General features: G+C 43.1%; 1 protein-coding gene across 1 annotated transcript in view; it reads left to right on the top strand.

Moving 5' to 3' along the window:
- LOC126252120 (arylsulfatase I-like) overlaps nucleotides 1-19,507 on the top strand; it is a 240,442-nt gene that overhangs the window by 32,073 nt on the left and 188,862 nt on the right. The window contains exon 4 of the mRNA XM_049952985.1: nucleotides 16,290-16,513. Coding sequence (XP_049808942.1) covers nucleotides 16,290-16,513 — 224 coding nt within the window. The remainder of the gene's footprint in view (nucleotides 1-16,289; nucleotides 16,514-19,507) is intronic.

The following is a 19,507-nucleotide window of genomic DNA, read 5'->3' as shown; positions in this document are numbered from 1 at the left end:
GTTGTAATATGGTGTCCAAAAGCTCCGAAATGTACCGTTCACCAGCGAACTTCGCACACATGCTCTACAGTTGGAACAGAGCAATGTAGACGTGTCATAAGGCGCGTAACGACTGATGAGAAGCGAGAGTAAGCACACCATTGTTCAATTACTGGCACACTCTCATACTGCAGGTCGCTAACCGCGAGCTATTATTATAATACTTTGTTCGTCCAAAGCGGTGACAGCGGAGTGGTAGGGTGGAAGAACGTTCAACAGTGATAGGATAGGAGAGTTTAGCACACCATCCTAAACTCTTATGACTTTCCTGGTGAGTACACTTTCATTTAATTCATTTTTCCATCTTGCGTCGTCTCACTGAGATAACACCGAAAAGTGGTTTGCTCGACCTCACCACCCTATTCTATTATATGCAAGCCTCTTCACCTCTCAATAACTACTGCTGCCCACATCCACTTCAGCCTCCTTTCTACTGTGTAGCTTCCGAAAAAAATTATTTTCCACCCTTCTCTCCATTAGCGAACTAACAATTCCTTGATGAGACCGCCAGTACACCACCTGCCACAGACGCATGGCACCCAGTGGACGCACGTGCGCGTAAAACGTTCCAAAAGTTTTTTCTTAGAATTTGTGTCTCTAAATACCGAGAATAATACCAGTAATGACGTACTACTAACGGTAGAAGAATCTTCCCTTGCTATAGGAATTGGTTAAGTAGGCTGTACTAACAAGGGAACCTCCCCATCGCACCCCCTTCAGATTTAGTTACAAGTTGGCACAGTGGATAGGCCTTGAAAAACTGAACACAGATCAATCGAGAAAACAGGAAGAAGTTTTGTGGAACTATGAAAAAAACAAGCAAAATATACAAAATGAATAGTCCATGCGCAAGATAGGCAACATCAAGGCTGCTCTGAACTCAGGAGCATCGTGGTCCAGTGGTTAGCGTAAGCAGCTGCGGAACGAAAGGTCCTTAGTTCAAGTCTTCCCACGAGTGAGAAGTTTAATTTTTTATTTTCAGACAATTATCAATGTTCAGGTACTTACACATAATCAGCTTCGCTCTCCAAAATTCCAGGACATGTTCAGAATTGCTTGGACATATGCAGGATTTGACGGTCTACACACGGAAAAATTTGAAAACGTTAAAAACAAATGTTTTGACAGAGCACAGGGAAAACCGTGCGACTGTGAAACTGTTGCATTCCTTTGTTGCAGTTTATGTGACAAACTCTTATGTTTTCATCACTTTTTTGGGAGTGATTATCACATCCACAAGAAAACTTAAATCGGGCAAGGTAGACGAATCTTTTTACGCATCCGCCAAGTGTACAAGTTAGGTGGGTCGACAACGCATTCCTGTCATGTGATGCACATGCCGTCACCAGTGTCATAGAGAATATGTCAGACGTGTTTTCCTGTGGAGGAATCGGTTGACCTATTACCTTGCGATCAAATGTTTTCGGTTGCCATTGGAGAGGCATGTCCTTTCGTCTACTAATCGCACGGTTTTGCGGTGCGTTCGCAAAACACAGACACTAAACTTATTACAGTGAACAGAGACGTCAATGAACGAACGGACGGATCATAACTTTGCCAAAATAAAGAAAATAAAATTTTCACTGGAGGGAAGACTTGAACCAAGGACCTCTCGTTCTGCAGCTGATCACGCTAACCACGGGGCCACGGCGCTCCCACGCTTATAGTAGCCATGATGTTGCTTATCTTGCACATGGACTACTCAGTTTGTATATTTTGCTTATTTTTTTCATAGTTCCACAAAACTTCTTCCTGTTTTCTCGATTGATCAGTGTTCAGTTTTTCAAGGCCTATCCATTGTGCCAACTTATAACTAAATCTGAGGGGGTGCGATGGGGAGGTTCCCTTGTAAGAAATATGGTTCTAAGACAAGTATACATTGAGTAATGTTGACCATCGTGATGTGGTCATTAAATATACGTTTTGGATACGTATGCAGTGGTAAGTTAGTATTACTTCAACTCGACATGGAAAACATCATTTTCCATGAAAACAATGTTCAAAAGTGACATTTACAACAAGCCCGTATTTCGCGTAGGATAAGAGAAACTAGAGCTCGTATCGAGAAATACGTTCCTCTCTTGTTCCAGCTTTTTATTTTTGTGGGATTGGAGTAAAATAAAGATTTATGGAGGAGCTACAAATATTTCTCGCGATAAATTACTGCCCACAATTATTTAGTGTCTCAGCCCGATGACCGTATCCCATAAAATTTCGTAAAACACCATGAAGATCCTATATATGTTACGCACGTCATATCTAATTATAGGTTCTAAGGGCAATCGTACGTATTTATTCGCAACACCACAATCGCATTAGCGCAGCGTGCTGGAACCGTATCACATTTGGGAAGACTATGTATCTGCCAGCCATAGCTATGAGTGCATAATAAACCACGTTTTTCAGTCTTGGTTTTATAGTAATCAGCTGACTCCAATAACGTCGCTGCCTAATTGCTTGAAGTCGTCCGGTAAAGTAGCTTGCTATTCCTCCAATAGAAAGTATTACTGTGTGTGTGTGTGTGTGTGTGTGTGTAATCGATTTCCATGTTAAAATAACTACAAATGTAGCCATATATTGCATAGTTTATTATGTATCTGATTATGTATCGTCATTATCTTTATTTTAACCAGAATATCAAGACATGCTTTTGGATCGTGCCATTACCGAATGTTCCATTAACACCACGGTCATCTGAAACATTTACACGCCCAGATTAAAATGTAGCGCCGATGTATTTTAATTTTAGGAGTCATAACAGGAAAAAATTTCATAACTTCGTGATCAACAACATGTGAACTCGTATTACTTCAACGTGAATAGAACTGTATGAATGACATTAGTACCACTCGTACGAAAACCGTAATAGGTAATAGTCTAAGTATGCTTGACTCAGTGCCGCCTTCACCTATAAGGAAGATATAATACGTTCTCTGTTTCGGTCAGGCCCTCTAAAGATGTATATGTATGTCTTTATTGCATTCTTAGATCTACTGCCAATAGAATTTTCCATATTCTTAACACTAGAAAAAAATCCTCTGTGAAGCTGTTTTGCCCATACTGATCTGCTTATGCACAAATAGGGATTCATTCACCAACAGCCTCTCCATACTAACAGCATTACTCATTGGTAGCCCATGTAATCGATTTCCAGGTTAAGTAATTAAAAATATAGACATACAGAACATAGTTTTATAACCAGTCATCGGTCATGATTACCTGGGATGTACGTACACCCACACAAGTCAACAGTATTTACTGTAATCCACCGGAAGATGCTGGTTTAAATCCCATGTCACCCTGTTTTATTACTGTAAATTTATAGGATAAACACTGAGCTGCACCTTAGTATAGCAATATGAACAGAATGACCATCAACGGCAAAAGATTTTTTGCTGCTGCTGATGATTATTCATACTAATAGGAAAAAACTTTCCGTTTGTTGGTGATACGTTCTAAATAACGAGAAGTAACATGGATAGTGCTACCTTACACACCGAAGACACAAACTTAGCGTTGTATATTTCTAACAGAATCAGCACCAATGTGTATAAAAGTGGGAGATGCCACTCACAAACCCAGCAACAATATGGTAGAATGTGATAATACTGTCCTAACAGTTTGTATCGTCATGACGTATGGATGACTTCGATATCGCTATAAGTTTCCCCTCCATCCAGCATCTGGTCGGGTTGGGATATCAATGGTATTTCGCCAGTTTACTCGGTCTTTCCAACATTCTTCTTTCACAATTTGGTTCCATAGCAGGTTTTCCCTCCTTAAACTCATCTTTATTTTATCAATCCATCTTGTTCTTGGTCTTCCTCCTGGCCTCTTGCCCTCAATCTTGAACTCCATTACTCTTTTTGGTATTCTTCCCTCTCCCATCCTCTTCACATGTCCAAACAATTTTAATCTATCCTTTTCAATTTTCTCAGTCAATTTCTCCACTCCAATGTCCTTCCTAACATCATTTTTCACTCTCTCTCTCCTCGTATTCCCTAGCATACCTCTCAGAAACTTCATTTCACTGGATTGTATCCGGCTCTCCTAGTCATAGTCCAAGTCTCTGAGCCGTAAATTAGTATGGGTGTGAAGTAAGTCTTGTATAGCACCATCTTGCACCTCATTGGCACTTCCCCACACCAAGCACCTCACACTATGGTAAAATGTGCTACTCTGTTGTATTCTTTTGCTAATTTCTGTCTCCAAACGAGCATTCACCATGAATACACTTCCCAAATATTTAAAATTGTCCACTATTTCAATATCCCGTCCCCTAATTTGAATTTTTTCCTTGCCCTCTCTATCCCCTCTGGTTACCACCATGGTCTTGCTTTTCTCCACAGTAAATTTCATTCCATATTTCTCGACCTTATCATTTAGGATGTCCATTTGTTTTGTACCTCCTTACTGCTTGTTCCACACATCACAATATCATCAGCAAATAGTAACAGCTTCATCCCCATTCCTCTATGGGCTTCTTTCGTTTCTTTGACTATTTCATCCATCAACATTATAAAATAGTAGTGGTGATATCACACTTTCTTGTCTTAGTCCCGTAACATTCTTAAACAATTCAGTTCTTCCAACTGGTGTCTGCACACAACTAGTGCTTTTCTTCTACACTGACTGGATAACTTCAAGTGTGTGCTTTCCAACTCCCTTTCTCTTCAAGGTTGCTCATACCTTTTCCCTGCAAACACTGTCATATTCCTTCACTATTCGAGAAATGTCATCACCAGATCTTTCCCATACTCCCAATGTCTTTCTATCAACTATCTCATGCTAAAGATTGGGTCCACTGTTGATCTACCATGACCAAACCCATACAGCTCCTCTTCCAACTGCCCTTCCACTTTTTCTCTTACTCTTCTTTCCGGCATAGTTCAAATGGCTCTGAGCACTATGGGACTTAACTTCTGAGGTCATCAGTCCCCTAGAACTGAGAACTACTTAAACCTAAGTAGTCTAAGGACATCGCACACATCCATGCCCGTTTCTTTCCGGTATCCTCTCCATTATTTTTGCTACTTGCGATATGAGTGTGATCCCTCGATAGTTATCACATACTTTCCTGTCATCCTTCTTGAAAACTGGGATTATTATTCCCTTTCCCTATTCGTCCGTTACACATTTTTGGGTCCAAATGCATCTTATTAGCACTGTAGCCCAACTGGTCCAGCTGCTTTTATCATCTCCACAGTAATTTCATCTACCCCAGGTGTCTTCCCAGTTTTCATTTTTCTCAGACCTAGTTCCACTTGTAACATCGTTATATCCTCTTCTTTCAGACCCCTGCCCCCATGCCGTACTTCCGTACTTCTATTCCCGTTCCATTGCCGTTCTTCATATTTAGTAATTTATCAAAGTACTCTTTCCATCTTTTCCTTATCTCCTCTGGTTGCATTAATAGCTTTCCGCTTTCCCCTTTCGCTAGCTTTGTGTATGTTTTTTTCTTGTTTATTCTCTTTGTAATTCCATGTATCATCCTCTTACTATTGCTAACTTTCTCCAACTCTCGGGTGAATTTCTCCCAGCTTTTTCTCTTTTCTTCTACTACCATTTCCTTACACGTATTTTTACTATCCTGGAATTTCCTTTTACTTTCAGCTGTTCGGTCTCCGTTCCATTCATGTCAGGCTTTCTTCTTTTCTTTTAAAGCCCCCTTCACCCTGCCATTCTACCATGGTGTCTCCTTTTCCTTTACCCTTCCGAACACTCTGCCACAGGTCTTCTCAGCAGAGCTTATAAACGCTTCTTTCAACTTACCCCATTCCCCTTCCACATTGCCATATTCGGTGTTAGGGATTTAACGCTTAAGTTACACCTTGAACTTTTCTTGTACCATGCCATCCTTTAGTTTCCACACTTTTATTTTATTTTCCATTTCTTCCTTTGTGTCTTTCAATTAATCGAATTTCATCTTTGCCACCATCACTCGATGGTATCCATCAAAAGCCTCTCCTGGGAGTTAGTTACATCCGTCAACTGTGTCCAATTTTTTTTCCATCAGAAAGTAATCGATGATCGTCTTCGTCTGTCTATCAGCCCATCCATATCTCGTTATCTTTTGCCTATTCATTTTACGGAACCATGTGTTGCCCACAATCAGCCCGTTTCTTTCACAGAAATCAACCCTAGCCTTTATTTGCCTACCTGCGCATTTAGGGCACCCATTACTATTGCTTCCACGTCTGTGATTATACTCTCTAATACCTGTAGAAAATCCTCTATGTTCTCTTCTATATTTCCTGTTTGTGGTGCATATACTTGGATGAAGTCCTTCACTACATTCCTTGTCCTCAGGCGATCCTTATCACCCTATCACTTGTGTATTCTACTTCTTCCACATATTCCTCTATGTTTTATTTTACTATCATACCTACTCCATTTTTGGCTTCTTGTCCACCACTGCAGTAGAGAGTGTAGCCTTCCCTCATTTTCCTCCTTCCCTTCCATCCAACTTCACCAAGTCCCTTCAGTTCTATGTTCTCCTTTTCCATGAAGCCTATCAACTCTTCCGCTTTCCCTCTAAGGGTCATCAAATTAATGATACCCACCTTCATTGTGTTGGTGCCTAGTCGCCCACTTCTCACAATTCCCCCAGCACCCCAAGAACTGCAAGTCGCTTGTAGGGAACGCACTAAACATTTCCGAGGCTGGTTTTGAAGTACCATTTCATGTATAAGCTATTATTACGATGGGGTCGCCACTCCCAAAGGAATATTAGAGCTGCTTCCAGCATATGTTTAGGCCGTTCATAGCATGGAGAACAGACGCCGTTCGTAGCCGCCCCTCTGGATTACAGACGCTACAGGAAGTAAGATACGTAGACAGTTCTTCCGCTTTTTCACCCTTGGGACTTGTAAAATCTTCTTACGCTTTTCATCCGTTGTCTGTCTTCACCTGTTACCCTATCGAGGGGCCCTTACAGGGTACTACCATCCGGAGCCAGATGGATCCACGTTTTTTAACGAGGTTGTTAATCCTACCACTCCTCCCCACGCTTGGGATCAGCAGTGGTGGAGTTAATTAAAACGTTCTACTTTTGATAAAAAGAAGTATGCACAATCTACATTTAGGTCCTCAGTTAATGACTTATGCACCCTCTGTAGTAATCAGAATACGTAATTTTATACAAGCACACACCAGCAGCATGAGCTTGAGTCATCGATTTCCACCTTAGGTAATTAATACTATAGACAGATACTTAATATTTTTCATTCAGCCCACAAACTTCAAACACAGTTTAGTCGATGTTTTGAATGAGTACCGAAAAACATCTGGGTAAAGACTCAACATGACACCACTTCAAGTCACATTCTCTCAGTGTGGATGTAATTACACAACCACAAAAAATGGCTCTGAGCACTATGGAACTTAACATCTGAAGTCATCTGTCCCCTAGAACTTAGAACTACTTAAACCTAACTAAGCTAAGGACATCACACACATCCATGCCCGAGGCAGGATTCGAACCTGCGACCGTATCGGTGGCGCGGTTCCAGACTGAAGCGCCTAGAGCCGCTCGGCCACCCTGGCCTGCAATTACACAACATTTCGCGTGTGTGTGTCTGTGTGTTGCAACGCGGATACCCCAGGCTTAAGATAGGGTGAATTTGATTTTTTTTCTGTATGTACGGTGTCACTCAACGTACCAAAAAGGATACTAATGGAGGAAATTCGCTTTGAAATCCTCGAGGACAATTCAAAGTAATTGGTAACTGCGGATTTAAATACGAGTAATAGTAATGTGTGACAGTAAAATGTTGAAAAGCCGATGGCGACAGGAGGTCAGAGTCTGTCATCCAGAGTTATCGGGTTATCCTCCTGATTCAGCTGAGAGACGTATCGAAAGAGGTTGATTTGATGTTGACAGCATTTGCACTGACCTCACGTTTTTCTATCTCTCTCTAAACATGCATTCACGGTCCTCCAAGACACTCAATTGTATACAGGGTGGTCCACTGATAGTGACCGAACCAAATATCTCACGAAATAAGCATCAAACGAAAAAAATACAAAGAACGAAACTCGTCTAGCTTGAAGGGGGAAACCAGATGGCGCTATGGTTGGCCCTCTAGATGGCACTGCCTTAGGTCAAACGAATATCAACTGCTTTCTTTAAATAGGAACCCCCATTTTTATTACATATTCGTGTAGTACGTAAAGAAATATGAATGTTTTAGTTGGACCACTTTTCTCGCTTTGTGCGGACGGTATTTGCTTCGTGATACATTACCCGTGTTAAAATGGACCGTTTACCAATTGCGGAAAAGGTTGATATCGTGTTGATGTATGGCTATTGTGATCAAAATTCCCAACGGGCGTGTGCTATGTATGCTACTCGGTATCCTGGACGACATCATCCAAGTGTCCGGACCGTTCGCCGGATAGTTACGTTACTTAAGGAAACAGAAAGTGTTCAGCCACATGTGAAACGTCAACCACGACCTGTAACAAATGATGATACCCAAGTAGGTGTTTTAGCTGCTGTAGCGGCTAATCCGCACATTTGTAGCAGACAAATTGCGCGAGAATCGGAAATCTTAAAAACGTCGGTGTTGAGAATGCTGTATCAACATCGATTGCACCCGTACCATATTTCTGTCCACCAGGAATTGCATGGCGACGACTTTGAACGTCGTGTACAGTTCTGCCACTGGTCACAGGAGAAATTACGGGACGATGTTTTGCACCTGTTCTATTTAGCGACGAAGCGTCATTCACCAACAGCGGTAACGTAAACCGGCATAATGTGCGCTATTGGGCAACGGAAAAGCCACGATGGCTGCACCAAGTGGAACATCAGCGACCGTGGCGGGTTAATGTATGGTGCGGCATTATGGGAGGAAGGATAATTGGCCCCCATTTTATCGATGGCAATCTAAGTGGAGCAATGTGTCCTGATTTCCTACGTAGTGTTCTACCGGTGTTACTACAAGATGTTTCACTGCATGACAGAATGGCGATGTACTTCCAACATGATGGATGTCCGGCACGTAGCTCGCGTGCGGTTCAAGCGGTATTGAATAGCATATTTCATGACAGGTGGATTGGTCGTCGAAGCAGCATACCATGGCCCGCACGTTCACCGGATTTCTTTCTGTGGGGAAAGTTGAAGGATTACCGACAACGCCTGACAACATTCTTCAGCACATTGTCAATGCATGTGCGAACATTGCGGAAGGCGAATTACTCGCTGTTTAGAGGAATGTCGTTACACGTATTGGCAAATGCACTGAGGTTGACGGACATCATTTTGAGCATTTATTGCATTAATGTGGTATTTACAGGTAATCACGCTGTAACAGCATGCGGTCTCAGAAATGATAAGTTCACAAAGGTACATGTATCACATTGGAACAACCGAAATAAAATATTCACACGAACCTACGTTCTATATTGTAATTTAAATAACCTACCTGTTATCAACTGTTCGTCTAAAATTCTGAGCCATATGTTTGTGACTATTACAGCGCCATCTATCACAAAGCGAAGAAAGTGGTCCAACTAAAACATTCATATTTTTTTACTTACTACACGAATATGTAATAAAAAATGGGGGTTCCTATTTTAAAAAAAACGGAGTTGATATCCGTTTGACCTATGGCAGCGCTGTCTAGCAGGCCAACCATAGCGCCATCTGGTTTCCCCCTTCAAGCTTGACAAGTTTCGTTCTTCGTAGTTTATTCGTCTGACCCTGATTTCGTGAGGTATTTAGCCCGGTCACGATCAATGGACCACCCTGTATATAACGTAAGAAGTATATTTCTAACTATAGACACTGGTGGAGAAAACAATCGCAAAGATACATGAAATGTATTCGCGGTTTCGAATGTTGACAACCATCATTTGTATTTTGGAATGACGACAGTGAAAATTTGTGCCGGACTGTGACTCAATTTTTGATTTCCCGCTTATCGTCAGTGGTCGCCTTACCATTAGGCTATACAGACACAACTCACTGCCAAACCCAAATTTCCATGTCAAGAACCCTGTTTCTGCATCCAGCACTCGTTACATATACTCCCATACAGGAAAGAGATTTAAATTGAAAGTGGATTGCCCTATGTTGGCAGTATATAGCAGTGCCTGTGTTATTTAGAAAGTCTAAGCACTGTCCTCTTGGACATGCATGCGTGTCTGAAGGGACATTACATTGTACTTCTGCACAACGCAGGCACTGATATATCGTATATGATCGAAAAGTTTATTAAATGTACGAGTAGGATAAATGGTTTTAAAAATTCGAGTTACATCGATCAGTAGTATTAGGTGCTAATCTAACCCACTCAGATAAAATTTATGCTATCCATTCTGTGCAGGGAGCACCTTTTATTCTCTGTCAGCAGGCGTCTCGTGATTTCATCTATAGTGAATCTAATACGTAATCCATGTGTATTGCTTTTTGGTTCGGGAATCATACATCACACTGCATCCAAATATTTTTACGATTCAAAGTACTTATTACTTGAAATTGAGATATATTCTGAGAGGATACTATAGCAGTCAGAATAAAATAATACTGTATCCTCACGTAAACATAACTACTGGGACGTCTTGTTTCCATGTCTGTGTAGAAAAACGTGATTCCGCTATGTACGATGTCATACCCTCTGTCATACCTACGCATTGCGTAAAGGACCTACTTCCTTTCTATACAGATTACTTCACCTGTGTAATTATTTTTTCATAAAGGTATGTCTCCTCGTCTCGTCCAATGCATAAGTAACAAATGCCACACATTTTCTTTGCAGTGGGTCTGCAAACTCTCCCTCGACACTTAATGCAGATCCCTAAGTCATACTGGGAGCAGACAATGTAATGATTCTAATCGTTCCTTCCTTGGTACAAACTCGTAGCTTTTTAGAAAAGTTTCCAAGAGATCTCCGGATGCTTTGATCTAGTGATTATGACACAAAAAATTTAGACCACTTCATTCGTATACAGGGTGAGTCACCTAACTTTACCGCTGGATATATTTCGTAAACCACATCAAATACTGACGAACCGATTCCACAGACTGAACGTGAGGAGAGGGGCTAGTGTAATTGTTTAATAGAAACCATACAAAAATGCACGGAACTATGTTTTTTAACACAAACCTACGATTTTTTAAATGGAACCCCGTTAGTTTTGTTAGCACATCTCAACATATAAACAAATACGTAATCAGTGCCGTTTGTTGCATTGTAAAATGTTAATTACATCCGGAGATATTGTAACCTAAAGTTGACGCTTGAGTACCACTCCTCCACTGTTCGATCGTGTGTATCGGAGACCACCAAATTACGTAGGGATCCAAAGGGAACGGTGATGGACCTTAGGTACAGAAGAGACTGGAACAGCACATTACGTCCACATGCTAACACCTTTTTATTGGTCTTTTTCACTGACGCACATGTACATTACCATGAGGGGTGAGGTACACGTACACAAGTGGTTTCCGTTTTCAATTACGGAGTGGAATAGAGTGTGTCCCGACATGTCAGGCCAATAGATGTTCAATGTGGTGGCCATCATTTGCTGCACACAATTGCAATCTCTGGCGTAATGAATGTCGTACACGCCGCAGTACATCTGGTGTAATGTCGCCGCAGGCTGCCACAATACGTTGTTTCATATCCTCTGGGGTTGTAGGCACATCACGGTACACATTCTCCTTTAACGTACCCCACAGAAAGAAGTCCAGAGGTGTAAGATCAGGAGAACGGCTGGCCAATTTATGCGTCCTCCACGTCCTATGAAACGCCCGTCGAACATCCTGTCAAGGATCAGCCTGGTGTTAATTGCGGAATGTGCAGGTGCACCATCATGTTGACACCACATACGTCGACGCGTTTCCAGTGGGACATTTTCGAGCAACGTAGGCAGATCATTCTGTAGAAACGCGATGTATGTTGCAGCTGTTTGGGCCCCTGTAATGAAGTGAGGACCAATGAGGTGGTCGCCAATGATTCCGCACCATACATTTACAGTCGACGGTCGCTGTCGCTCTACCTGTCTGAGCCAGCGAGGATTGTCCACGGACCAGTAATGCATGTTCCGTAGATTCACTGCCCCGTGGTTTGTGAAACACGCTTCATCGGTAAACAGGTAGAACTGCAACGCATTCTCTGTTAATGCCCATTGACAGAATTGCACTCGATGATTAAAGTCATCATCATGTAATTTCTGATGTAGCGACACATGAAACGGGTGAAAGCGGTGACGATGCAGTATGCGCATGACAGTACTTTGACTCAGTCTACCGGCTCTCGCAATGTCCCGTGTACTCATGTGTGGGTTCATGGCAACAGCAGCTAACACACCAACTGCACCCGTTTCCCCTGTGACGGGCGTGTTACGGACCCGTTTGTGTGCTACGACCATACCTGTTGCATACAGTTGGCGGTAGATGTTTTGCAATGTGCGGCACGTTGGATGCTCTCTGTCCAGGTACCGTTCTGCATACACCCTGTAGGCTTCAGCTGCATTCGTCGACACTCGCCATAGATGAATATCATCTCTGCCTATTCAGAGTTCGAATACACCATGGTCACAGTTCCTACAACACTACACTATCACAGACGTCTGGTAACACCGTGTAATACGGTTGGTCTGCGTGCGGAGACGAATGCAGAATAATAATAGCAGCAAGCGCTACATGCGGACACTGCGACAGCTAGACCAAACCACAACAGTGCACTACAGCCACACTCGTAAACACGGTCGTCGTCGTAAACATGTCCCTGCAGATGCTGCTCGCCGACCGTGGCCCGTGTTTGTTACAACACGCAACTGAAAGTCGGAGGTTTCAAGCGTCAACTTTAGGTTACAATACCTCGAGATGTAATTAACATTTTACAATGCAACAAACGGCACTGATTACTTATTTGTTTATATGTTCAGATGAGCTAACAAAACTAACGGGGTTCCATTTAAAAAACGTAGGTTTGCGTTAAAAAACATACTTCCGTGCATTTTTGTATGGTTTGTATTAAACAATTACACTAGCCCCTCTCCTCACGTTCGGTCTGTGGAATCGGTTCGTCAGCATTTTATGTGGTTTACGAAATATATCCAGCGGTAACGTTAGGTGACTCACCCTGTATATATAGATATTCTCTACGACTATGTTATATTCGGATTTTAGCGTAGGTTTTCACATTTTTTACAGTTTTCCTACCTCATTCAGTTTCTTTTTTGTCTTTTTGGAGTTTTTCCATACGTAAAAGAGGATATATGTTCTTATTGCTTTCATTACCAGGAGTGGCTTGCTATTTTTTACCGCCCATTTGTGACACACAGTCTAAACACAGCCAGAATACCTACAAAGTACACTTATTCCTCCAAATGTCAACACACAACATTAACGTGAGTTTCTTGCGTTAGTAAGCGCTTTCTTGTGTTGTGTAACACCATGCATACTGAAAAGAATAAAAATATCATCTATCTGACTATAAATTTAATTATTTAACAAGGTAATCGATCACAGAAACTTGTGCTGTTGGTGTGCGCTCAAATTAAACAGTGTACTCTTAGACATTTACTACTACTGCGGCGGGGTTCATAAGTGCTGAATTGAAGACTTAAATCTAGAATTTGCCTACTGTTTTATCAATATACACGACTTAATTCTACTTAAAACGATATTTATGTCATCTATACATTATGACAATCCTCCATTCTAGAGTGGCATTATCACGTTCTGCCATATTGTCGTCGGGTCTGGGTGTGGCATCCTGCACATTTTATAATCGGTGCTGATGCTCTGATAAATATGCAACCCTAAGTTTGCGGTTTGGTTTGCAAGGTAGCAATATGCATGTTACTTGTCGTTGCTTGAACCATGCCGTAACCCATGGCCATTGGGCATCTACGTCACACCACACAAATAATACTGAAATTGGACTCTAAGCCCAGTCACAATTTAGAAAGTATGGCCAGTAGATCACGTGCCAGGAAATGTAATAATGCCCTTTACATGAAGGTTTTACTTAGTAGTGTGAACAATCATCATCGGTAAAAAAGCATTTGCTGTAGGTAATCATTCCGATCATACTGTTATGCTAAGACCCTGTCCAGTGTTTATCCTACATATTTACGGTTACTAAAACGGAGTGTCGTGGGCTCCAAACCAGCATCTTCCGGAGGAGTAAAGTAAATACTGTTCGTTTGCGTAGATGTAGATACAATCCAGGTAAGCAGGACTGATAACTGATTTTTAAAACTATTCTCTGAATGATTGTAGGTTTAATTATCTATCCTGGAATTCGAATACATGAGAGCTAAGTAGAAGCTGTACGACGTAAATGAAAGTTGGTAGACGTGTTTCATCATGTGAAAAATGCTGTCCATTCAAATTTGGCACAAGTCTTGTAAGAGCAACGCTATTAGCGCCGCTACGAGGAAGCAAATCAGGTTTCCTTTAAATACATAGCCGGCCGGCGTGGCCGAGCGGTTATAGGCGCTACAGTCTGGAACTGCGCGGCCGCTACGGTCGCAGGTTCGAATCCTGCCTCGGGCATGGATGTGTGTGATGTCCTTAGGTTAGTTAGGTTTAAGTAGTTCTAAGTTCTAGGGGACTGATGACCTCTGCAGTTAAGTCCCATAGTGCTCAGAGCCATTTGAACCTTTTTTTTTAAATACACGCTGTAACGCACAGGAATGACTTGACAGGAATGTAGCAGCTGCACATGATTGCTGGCAGTGACGGTCACGAGCATATACGATCGCAAGGTGACCGGGCTGCGGACGAAGATGTGGCATTACTATGAGGGAAGTCCATCGTGTTCGGCGTATGACTCTAACGCATCGTACTGGATCTGCAGCTGCAGTTTGGACAGCAACTGGCATCAAACAGAGCGAACGGTGACTTCAAGGACAGCTCGGACGCCCTCTAGCGCGCATTCCACTGACCACAAAACACCGCCATTTGCGACGTCAGTGAACAAGCGCGAGCTGATTGTAGGGCAGAATGGATGAGTGTTGTGTTTTGTGCTCAAAGCTGCTTCAGGTTCGGTGCCAGTGAGGGCCGCGTGTTGGAGGCTAGTTGAGAGCATACAACCAGCCTGTCTCTGTGCTAGACACACTGGACCTTCATCTGGAGTCACGGTCTTGGCAGCAATTTCGAATGACAGCAGGAATACTCTAGTGATTATCCCACGGACCCTAATTGCAAATTTATACACCAGTCTGGTGATCCCGCCAATTGTGCTGCAACAAGAATAACATTCCAGGTGGTGTTTTCCAGCAGGATAACGTTCTCCAGCGTACAGCTGTTGTAACCCAAAGTGCTCTACAGAGTGTTAACAAGTTTCCTTGGCCTGGTTGATCACCAGATCTGTCTCCAAATGGAACACCATCGGACGACAACTCCAGCATAATCCACAAACAGCATTAACGTCCCTGAACTGAAGGACCAAGTGCAACAAACTGACAACCGATGCCTTTTTCATGCATGCATTCAACGTTATGGTTGTTTCACCGGTTCTTAATGTACTAGCATTCGACATGTGCAATGATATAACTCATGCTTGCGTTATCTATGATCTTGCAATGGTAATAAGTGAAATGTATTACCTAGACAATGATACTACCGAAATTTCATCACTCTACGTTATTTATTATTTGGTGTTGCGATTTTTTTGCGTCGGAGTAAAAGCCTACATTAAACGTGCTATATCCCTGAAGGCATTCAGAACTGGGCATCTGTCAGTACGAAATTTTTTTGTTCAAATGAGCATTCCTGTCTTATATCGCAATATTGACCGTTCTTCCTAGAACAGTCTGTATAAGCAGGACACAGTGCAAGCCCAGGCCCTCTGTGGTCTTCACTTCGATAACGAAGGTGAAGGTTGAGTGTTTTATTCGAAGTGACGTGGATAGTAAACCGAAGAGATTTCATTCAGTACAATATTACGACTAATAATGAAATTGCCTTAGATTTTCCTCCACCAATCCCCCTAAACGTCTTAATATCAGCTGACGGTGATTCAACACGACTTACAGCAGTCAGCTGCATGCTATGTGTCACCGACTGCTAAAGACACTGTACTGTACGAACTGTTGCGAAGCAAAAGTTTCACTGAGCACAATGGAGGAAGGGCTATGCAAGCTTGATCTCCATCCCGACTTACATGTGTGCCATCGAAGTTTCTAGATTAAATGTGCACTTTAAGACACAACAATTTGTGCCTGGAATTCTTGCAACCTAGAACGTTCCAATTTTGGGTGCAATATTGCTGTTGTTCTGCCTGCAGGAATGCAAGGAGCGCCGCTGCTACCGGGGGAACCGCGAGGGCTGCCGGAGGGCAAGATTCTGCCGCAGTACCTGAAGGAGCTGGGCTACGTGACCAGGGCCGTGGGCAAGTGGCACCTGGGCTTCCACAGGAAGGAGCTGACGCCCACGTTCCGCGGATTCGACTCCCACCTCGGCTACTGGGGCGGTCACGTCGGCTACTACGACTTCATAGAGCAATACTTTGTAAGATTTTACAGGAACTTGACTGTTAGTCACATAAATACGTACCTGCAAAATTACAGACCCATCGATTTAAAGAAAGATTTCTGAAGAATTCTTAAACATATTCATAGTTCGAGAACAATAAATTTCCTTGTGGAATTTAACCTTCTATGCACCGACCAAGACGAATTCTGAGATTCCATGTTCCTAGACTTCTCGAAACTGAAGTACGATACTGCAGATTGTTAAAGATTGTCCGAGGATACGGAATAGGATATCAGATGTGAGAGAGGCTCCAGTACTTATTAAGAATTATAACTCAGCAAGTTGCTCAAATGGTTCTAACCACTATGGGACTTAACATCTGAGGTCATCAGTCCCATAGAGCTAGAACTACTTAAACCTAACTAACCTAAGGACATGACAAACATCCATACCCGTGCCAGGATTCGAACCTGTGAGCTAGCAGCCGCGCGGTGCCGGACTGAAGCACCTAGAACCGCTCGGTCAGAGCAGCCGGCGCCAACAAGTTGCCCTGGACGAGGAATGTTTATCGACAAATCGTTTGGAACATGCCAGGAAAGTGTGATAGCACCACTCTCATTCTCTTTATGCGTAAATGATTTGACGGATGGTGTGAGCAGCAATCTGCGACTGTGAAACTTCCCGGCAGATCGAAACTCTGTCCCGGTCCGGGACTCAAACTCGGAACCTTAGTCTTTCGCGGGCATGAGATCTACGATCTGAGCTACCATAGCACGACTCACGATCCGTCCCCACAGCTTCAATTCTGCCAGTACCTCGTCTCCTACCTTCTAAACTCCACACGTCAGTTTCTGCCGGGAATTCTTGCAACATAGAACTTTTCATGTTTGGGTACACATTGCGGTTGTTCTGCCTGCAGGAATGCAAGGAGCGCCGCTGCTGCCGCGGAAACCTTATAGAACTAGCACCCCTGGGAGAAAGGATACTGCAGTGATATAGCTTAGCTACAGCCTGGGGGATGTTTCCAGAATGAGATTTTCGCTGTGCAGCGGAGTGTGAGCTGATGAGAAACTTCCTGTCAGATTAAAACTGTGTGCCGGAACGAGGTAGCTGTGGAGCCAGGTCGCGAGTCGTGCTTAGGTAGCTGAGAACAGAAACTGCTTTCGGCCATGCTGCTTCACGGACGCCTGCTTACGTCCCTGCCACGGAAGTTCGGGCACGAGCGGTTGTTTACCTATCCGATGTACTCGCACGTATCGAAGACCCGATACAGAATGGGACAAGCATACCGAAAGTCGACTCTCAAGATTTGTTCCTAGAATGAATATGCGAGCCCGAAAGCGTGTAAAACTGAAAGGTTCCTACGAGACGAACTACACTACAACGAACTTGCTGGAATACACCTCTCCATAGTGAGCAGTGTAGTCTACATAAAACTGATTAACGATGGAGTATGTGATAGAATCATCCGGGATACTAAACATGGACTCAGATTCCGTCACTCTGATAGTCGCGTTGGAGAGGTAACTATTGATACGCAGGGTTGGGATTACTAAGCATACTTCCCTTCGAGGTTCCTTCTGCCTTCTGCCTTACGCCCACATGGAAGAGTGCTTAGCCACGTAGAGGAAAAATGGTCCAACTGCACGACCTACTTCTAGGCGCTCAGTCCGGAACCGCGCGACCGCTACGGTCGCAGGTTCGAATCCTGCTTCGGGCATGGATGTGTGTGACGTCCTTAGGTTAGTTAGGTTTAAGTAGTTCTAAGTTCTAGGGGACTGATGACCACAGATGTTAAGTCCCATAGTGCTCAGAGCCATTTTTTTCACGACCTACCCCGTTCTCAATTATCGTGGAATCAATATGGAACCAATCAAATCTTCTGGAATCGACTATGAATATCTGCGACGCTCTGGTTTTCCTTGAAAAGAAACACAATGATAGGTCTCTCATTGGAACGCACCGCTTTCAGAGACGGCATTTTGAAGGTCACACATAGCGCCTCCACCTATGGACACTTCATGAAAATATAGGGACTGAGGCGGGAATATTCGGCGAGGTCCCACAACAAATTCCTCATTTTTTTCAACCGTTATTTGTCTAGAAAAAATGGGTTAGAGTAGTTATTGAACACCTCTCTTATGTAAACCACCACATATGAAGTTGGACTTCAAAAGCATGTAGCCAATAATGAACATAAGAATGGTGTTTGTGCAGCTAACTGTAGCTCTAGTGGAGTTAAATATGTTCGTTACAGCAGATACATTCAATTTCAGCTTTATCATTCGTGAGTAAAAAGCACTTTCTCACATTAAGTGAATGTGTTTTTTCGAGAGAATGTAAGAACATTCATTCACTTCGTAATTCTTTCAGCGGGGGTGGGGCAAGTTACTTGTATCAGTAATATCCAAGCTTTCATGAATAGTTGAAGTCTTTACGCAATTTAAAAGTAATACGGTCATTCAAAAAGGAATGACTCGAAGGTTGTAAAATCAAAGTCTTTGAAAGGATCTTAGTGCCTAAAATGCATGAGCTGTGAGCCGTGCGTGGCTCGTGTTCCTGCCATGATGTATTTTACATCTTGTTTTTAACGTACTTCAACCTCAATTCGTTCATCTAAATTGCTGCTGTCACTGAGTTGCTGCTGTGTCTCACCGAGAGCGGCGTTAGCACTGCGTATCGATAAATCCCCTCTCATAGTATCTTTGATCGATTACTATTACTTCCCGGTCGTTGTCTGTCGTAAGTGAGTTGTGATCGCCAGTTAGGGTTGCGAGTTCGGGTCTGCCAGTCAGCTGAATCGCGTCTTGAGCGCAGCCCGTACCTGCCAGTCGGGAGTTGCAATGCGGCACTAGTGCAGTCGTGTTGGAGCAGCAGTGAGGTCTGCGTCGACATGGCCCGCCCGACCATTGCCGCCACGCATCACTTGAGCCGGGCCACGGTCTTGGTGGATTGTCGGTCGGTCGTCCTACCGGACGACGCGATTTGGCCCGCCGATCGTTAATGAGTCGACTGTGTGGGTTTGTGCGT

The sequence above is a fragment of the Schistocerca nitens genome, chromosome 4, assembly GCF_023898315.1.
Source record: "Schistocerca nitens isolate TAMUIC-IGC-003100 chromosome 4, iqSchNite1.1, whole genome shotgun sequence".
In the NCBI taxonomy this organism is placed as follows: Eukaryota; Metazoa; Arthropoda; class Insecta; order Orthoptera; family Acrididae; genus Schistocerca; species Schistocerca nitens.
Note: the sequence above shows the minus strand (reverse complement) of the source record. Positions and strands in the feature narration are given on the sequence as shown.